The 6,304-nt window shown below is 37.4% G+C and overlaps 2 protein-coding genes across 2 annotated transcripts in view; one reads left to right on the plus strand and one right to left on the minus strand.

Annotated features, from left to right (window-relative positions):
* LOC106455988 (protein C2-DOMAIN ABA-RELATED 1-like) overlaps nt 1-1,092 on the plus strand; it is a 5,193-nt gene extending 4,101 nt beyond the window's left edge. The window contains exon 2 of the mRNA XM_013907984.1: nt 454-1,092. Coding sequence (XP_013763438.1) covers nt 468-857 — 390 coding nt within the window. The 5' untranslated portion in view covers nt 454-467 and the 3' untranslated portion in view covers nt 858-1,092. The remainder of the gene's footprint in view (nt 1-453) is intronic.
* Nucleotides 1,093-3,349: 2,257 nt separating this feature from the next.
* The window catches only part of LOC102213650 (C-type lectin domain family 4 member C-like), a 20,360-nt gene continuing 17,405 nt past the window's right edge, over nt 3,350-6,304 (minus strand). Inside the window, exons 2-8 of the mRNA XM_013907983.1 lie at nt 4,990-5,103; nt 4,679-4,765; nt 4,396-4,452; nt 4,252-4,305; nt 3,913-4,064; nt 3,681-3,805; nt 3,350-3,597 (exon numbers count right to left, since the gene is read on the minus strand). Of these exons, the coding sequence (XP_013763437.1) occupies nt 3,393-3,597; nt 3,681-3,805; nt 3,913-4,064; nt 4,252-4,305; nt 4,396-4,452; nt 4,679-4,765; nt 4,990-5,103 (794 nt within the window). The 3' untranslated portion in view covers nt 3,350-3,392. The remainder of the gene's footprint in view (nt 3,598-3,680; nt 3,806-3,912; nt 4,065-4,251; nt 4,306-4,395; nt 4,453-4,678; nt 4,766-4,989; nt 5,104-6,304) is intronic.

Raw genomic sequence — 6,304 nt, forward strand, 5'->3', positions numbered from 1 at the left:
TATCATTACTGTTAAAGGAGGTCGAGGAGTAACTAAACATCTGACACAATGTGCAGGAGGGACAGGTGAAGTAGCCATGGTGTTAACGAGTCGGCTACGAGCTAAGCTAAGCTAAACACAGTGAGTGAATACTTTGGCTACAAATTAGGTAGTGAGTACACAGAAAGTGTGCTTCGGATAAAGCACGTGAAGATTATACTATGAAAAAATAATGTATTTAAAAGTTTTTAATTAAATTGCTAAGCAGATGAGCTTAGCAATTTAAGTTGTGTAGTGAAAAAATCTGTACAGACTCAGGAACACCGTTCACTGCAATATCCACAGAGGATATGTAGACAATGCTGAGGATTGCATAAATGTGTTCCATCCAATATAAAATAGATCCTCACAAGGCTGACTGTGTCGATCCAGGTATCCTGGCTAAAATGTAAATCTACTTTTCCTTCTCCACAGCCTCCAGCAAAGCCATGGACTCTAGTGTGCCCCTCGTCCTTTTGCTGCTCATGTGCAGTTCAATCATGGTCGAAGCCCAACTCAAGGTGTATGATCTGCGAGCCAGCAATCTTCCCACCGTTATCCTGTTAACCACAGATGCCTATGTCACGGTGTCCTGTGGTTCTACTTCTCTGGGTAAAACATCTGTTCGCTACAATGACCCGAACCCCTGGTGGAACGAGGAATTCTCCTACTTCTATGCTGAGGAAAATGACATGCTGACTCTCGAGGTTTATGACTTGGACTTGCTCTTTGATGATCAGCTGGGAGTCTGCCAAAGGCAGCTCAAGGTGGGAACCTATCAGCATGACTGCTTCCTGACCAAAGGCGGGACTCTCCATTATACTTATACTCTTGGTTAAAACAATCAGTAGGCATGCAGAGATTTGTATGACATCTGATGTCCATAGGCAGCCTTCATTTACCACAGCTTAACAATGTAGACTGTTATAGTAGATCTGAAATCCATTTTCAGGGTTTTGATCATGCTCACATTAACCAAAAAATCAAACGTCTTAAAGCCTGTAAACTCTTTCTACTAGACTTCAGTACTTGCTGCCTGTTTCACCAATTGAAATAAAGTTTCTTGCAACAAAAGAGCATGACTAAGCAAATGTGTGACTTAATAAGAGAAATTACATTGAGTATACAGTGGCTGACAAACACAGTTTTGACGAGAAAAAGTGAGGTATGATAAGATGTGGCTGGACATCAGGTCAGCAATGGTTATTGGATGTCCAGAGAGAAGGAGAGGAGGAGAGACGGGTGCATAGGAATATTCAGTTTATTTCTTCCTCTGGTTTTTTCAATGTGCAGAAGAAATCATCTGAAGATTCAGTTCTGGCAACCAAGAAAGTAATGTCGTGGCAGATTTCTTTTCTCATGTATTAATCACATATTTCAACCATATCACTTTAGTATAGTAAGAGCACTCCTGTCACCAGTTTGTATGCATGTGGAATGTGATCATAAGCGGGGCCCGAGTTTTATTGCACCTCCACAGCAGACTCAGGGCTCTGGACATCCTGTTGCAGATGAGGTGATGGTTGGTCGGAGCTTTTCTTAGACTGAACAGTTAAGGATCTGCTAATAGTTGATCTGCTGTGGAATGTTCTTTGTTTAAGAGTGTCTGTGTCTGCGTATATAAGATGTAAGGGCGGTGGCCACAATTCAGAGATGGTCCTGGTGTGGTTTAATAAACACATTGCAATGTGTTTATTAAACCCACTTCAAATCAAGCTCACTGGATGTGTTGCAGGTTATTGTTAAATTTTCCACAACAATTACCAGGAAAATAATCACATTGTGGACCCGTTACTTGGATTTATGATTTTTGAGTTTTTCTTTGCTCACATCTTAATAAATTCAATTTTTTATTTGTCACACACACAACCATACATAGTATGACATGAGGTGAAATGCTTGTAGCTGTGCAATGCAATGCCTGACCACTAAATGACAGTGGTTTTACAGTATTTACAATTTACAGGTTATACAAAATTTAGATTTAATTTACAGTAAAAAAAAAAGTGCAAATAGCAGAAAGAGATTATAAATTATAGGAAGTGTGCATGAAGAAAAACCAGAGTGCGTGTGGTGATGTGATGTGTGTGAGAGTGTCCAGTTCTACACCTGGTTCAGGGCCTGAATAGCCTGGGGGAAGAAGCTCCTCCTCATTCTCTCTGTTTTGGCCTTAAGGGAGCGGAAGCGCTTCCCAGACCTCAACAGTGAGAAGAGTCCATTGTTGGGATGGGAGAGGTCCATCATAATCTTCCTAGCTTTGGCCTTGCACCGCTTGGTGTAGATGGACAGCAGGTCAGGGAGCTCTGATTGAATGATGCGTTCGGCTGAGCGCACCACTCTTTGCAGATCTCGTCTGTCCTGCTTGGTGCTGTTCCCAAACCAGGTGCAGATGTTTCCCGTCAGTTCATTGTGGCGGTGTATGGAGGCAAAAAACAAACAAACAAACAAACAAACAGAAAAACAGTGTTGTTGTCCAAAATTATAGCCCTAACTATAGATTAATTGTAAAAAGGACTCCGAGAAAGAAAGTAACAAAAATAAAAATACGTATTTACTTAATATCTAAATATTATTTCCTTACAACATACACGAAATATTTAACCATTTAAAAGCCCTTCTAAATTGCAGTTTATTCACTCTGAGCTTCTTGAAGTAAGAAAATGTGAAATGTTTGCATTTCATGCACCATTTTGCGTTTTCCATAATTCCACAACAATGTGGAATTACAATGTGGAAACCACACATCCTAATGCTTGCATCAATCCCAGCACAACACAGTCCAGCATTCTGTTTATGGTGTGTACATTTAACTTTATTCATAATCAGAAATACTTTACCCAGAGCAAGAATACCCCAGAGGAGAAACAGGTGTAGAAAACTGTGTTAACAGTCATATATTCATATTTCTCAGTTACAGCCTATAAGCAGTTTTTAAGCAGCTGTAGCCTCTTAAGTGTGTCACACTGTTTATCTGATAAAATGATGCTAAAATAACACATTGTAATTTCAGTTCCTCATTCAGCTCTACCTTGATGAGAGTCAAATGAGGTGTCAAACTAATCAGTTGTTAAAATATCAAACACTGTAATGTTTAGTTACTCTTTATTCACACTGACATCTATTACTTGCTCCATTTTAACACAACATTCCTTATTTCAGGGGTATCTAAAAAGTTTTGGGATGTTATAATTCCTTCAAGTTGTGCAGGTGCTCCCACATTTCTTGTATATAATAATCAGTTCAAAAAGGAAAAATATCAGATGCAAAATATTACTCAAATTTTATTTTAATATGTTGATTTTATTCTGTTTGTGAAACAACTTAAAAATAAACCGCATCATTCCAACCTGGTGTTTAATAGACTGAACTGAATTTCAGTCACATACCTTTTTAAACTTTCCCCTTACTCCTGCTTTCTTACAAATACTTCTGTGAGGCTTTGAGCAAAATGCATCAAACCACCACTCCAGACTACCACCTTCACTTTTTTCTCCCATCCTCACACAGTCCTCTCCATCAGGATGTTCTCCATGTGTCCCGTTCCAATTGTCTGGCTCCTTCACCCTCCAAAACGTCAAACTAAGATATGAAGAACAGACAGAACTGATTCAGTGAAAGTTTAATACAGGAAATTAACAAATATATTTTCACAACAATCAAACCTTTGATTTAGTTGTGATCCATCCACCCACAAGCATCTGCCCTCTACTGCTGAGTCTGTCAGTCCGATCCAGAACTTGTCCTCAGCTTCAGTCATTACAACTCTCAGTCTTCTGACCAGGAAAGTCTGATCAGTAAAAGATAATTAAAATTACCTTGTTATAATTTCTGTGATGAGAAGGTGAAATATAAAGATGTGCTAAAACATGTGAGAACGTGAAAAGTGTTTCATACCTGCTCCTCCCTGCTGTCTATCTTAACCAGCTCTCCTCCTTTAGCTCTACACTCATCTCTGCTCTGTTCCCAGGATGATTTACTGATGGAGAAGTAATAGCACTTTCCTCCATGTTGCTCCCAGCCTTCTTCACATTTATAACATGCTTGATCTTTGAAGAGATTACAGCAACGACTTCAGTCAGGTGGAAGAAATCACTATTCATGTTTGTGGGATTTGGAGGCAGCAGGAGGCTCCTTCTGTCCTGCAGTTTGAATCTAACTTACTCTTTCTGTGAGTCCATCAGAGTTTCTTTAATCATCAAGGTATACAAATAGTTTAAAGACCAACCTTTTTACCTTTCACGTCAGTTTTTGGACACGTAGGCTGTACTGTTCTGCATGGTTTTCTTTCTATTTTGAAAAAGGATAAAATATTTTCTAGCATAAATTTCATTTATGTTCTGACTTGTGTGATTTGAAGACAGCAAGAGACTTACTTACTTTCTACTGTTGGACATACTGGACATGTAGGCTTTACTGTGCTGCATGGTTCTCTTTCTGTGTTTGAAAAACAGACTAAACGATCCGTCATTGCTTCATCGGATTTCATTCTAATTCAACATATTGATCAAAATGGATAAACAATGTGTACACTATAGAGGGCGAGTCAATCAGCAGTCCAAAAGTTTAATCCAACGTTGCAACGTTGGAGTCTCTAATGCTTACATCCAAGCTCCTTCGACTACAATGGCCTAGATCACTGAGAACATTCACATACGTTTACCTGAGACATTTGTGTTTCCACTTTCATTTCTGTTTTGGAGATCATCTTGTTTTTTGAACATTTGCTTCAATCTTATGTTGTCAAACACTGATTAAAAAAGAAAAATACAAATCATTCTGTCATTTTTTTTTAAAACTTAAATAAAACACAGATTTTCTTCTTGAATTCTTTCAAAATGTTCACAATTTTACAAAAACAGGTCTTAAAAAGTAAAAAGAAAAATTGGAAAAAACCCACATTATAAAGGCTAGTTATAAATTATACACCATGTGTATTTACTAGTAATCAGAAAAAGCATCGCATCCACTCACCAGTAACACAAAGACCAATGACTGCAGCAGCCAGTAGACCACTGACAACCAGCAAGGCCAATCTCTCTGTGGTGACCTTTGACCTTTTGCTCAACACATCTTGTTGGTACCCCTCTGAAAAGTTAGCAGAGAAAGAAATGTTATAGAGATGTGGAAAAAGTTAATAAATGTATAGTTTATACAAACCACACATATAAAATAATCATACTGATTTAAGACAACGATGACCTTTCAACATGTTTAAAAAATTATAAGTAAACATCAGCTACTATAAGGAGAAAAAGAACAGTGACCACAGTGGTTTGGCACTTTAACAAGAAGTCACCCGCTGACACATTAGTGAACAGCAAAAATGTTCCTCAAATGACTGTTTGAGGCTTGTTTCAAAAGAAAGCCATTCCCCATGTTTACAGCCTTGTTCAAATATCAGTGCAAAATAGATTAAACTGTGAAATCTGATTATTAAAGAAAGTCTCTAGGTTCAGTAAAAAAAATGTAAGCAAGTGTGAAGCAGATATGATCAACATTTTTTAAAATGCAAAATAAATTGCAGACATGGGCACACAGAGACACCCACCCACACGCTAAGCGAGATCTCACTCCTCAGAGCAATTTCCTCTTCTTTTCTTTTTTTAAATGTCGACTTCTCTTTCACACTTGCTAATTAGAAACAAGTATGAACTATATGAATAGAAATTCACCAATACATTTGTTGTATGACTTTACTGTACTGTATTATCTTTGTTCAGTTGTCTGATGCATGTAGTTTTAACATTTATCACCATTTATCATATCTCACATTTTACTTTTCTTAATTTCAGTTCTAGTTATTTATTTATTTAGAGCCACATTTCATGATTGTGTCTGAACACAGTCCGTCCTCAAGGTTTTGATGAAAGTAGAAAGAATTTGATGTCTTAGTGTTAGTGGTGAAAAAGATTTTTATTTATTTTTCAAAGAGTGATTGACCAATATTTTTCTGAGATATTGTATTTTGACAGGTGAAAAACATTTTGACTGGGTTTCTTTTTTCGGTAAAGTCACACTACTTCACTCTATTAATTAACTCTGATTGAAAGCACACAGCAAATTCAAAAGTGTTAAATGTTTTTGTATTAATAGTCTTCTTGCAAAAGTAGAGTCACATTCTTTTAATGTAACTCTGAGGTGTAAAATGATAGTAGTTAAAATCGAGTGTTAAAAATGAGTGTTTCTATGTCAAATCTGGAGGTGTTACAATGGAAACATTAACTCTTGACCTCTTAACTCTGAACTCCTAGAGGGGCTATGACACCAACAGAGTAAATTCACAGAC

The sequence above is a fragment of the Pundamilia nyererei genome, unplaced genomic scaffold (assembly GCF_000239375.1).
Source record: "Pundamilia nyererei isolate P.nyererei 1_Seehausen unplaced genomic scaffold, PunNye1.0 scaffold00725, whole genome shotgun sequence".
NCBI lineage: Eukaryota > Metazoa > Chordata > Actinopteri > Cichliformes > Cichlidae > Pundamilia > Pundamilia nyererei.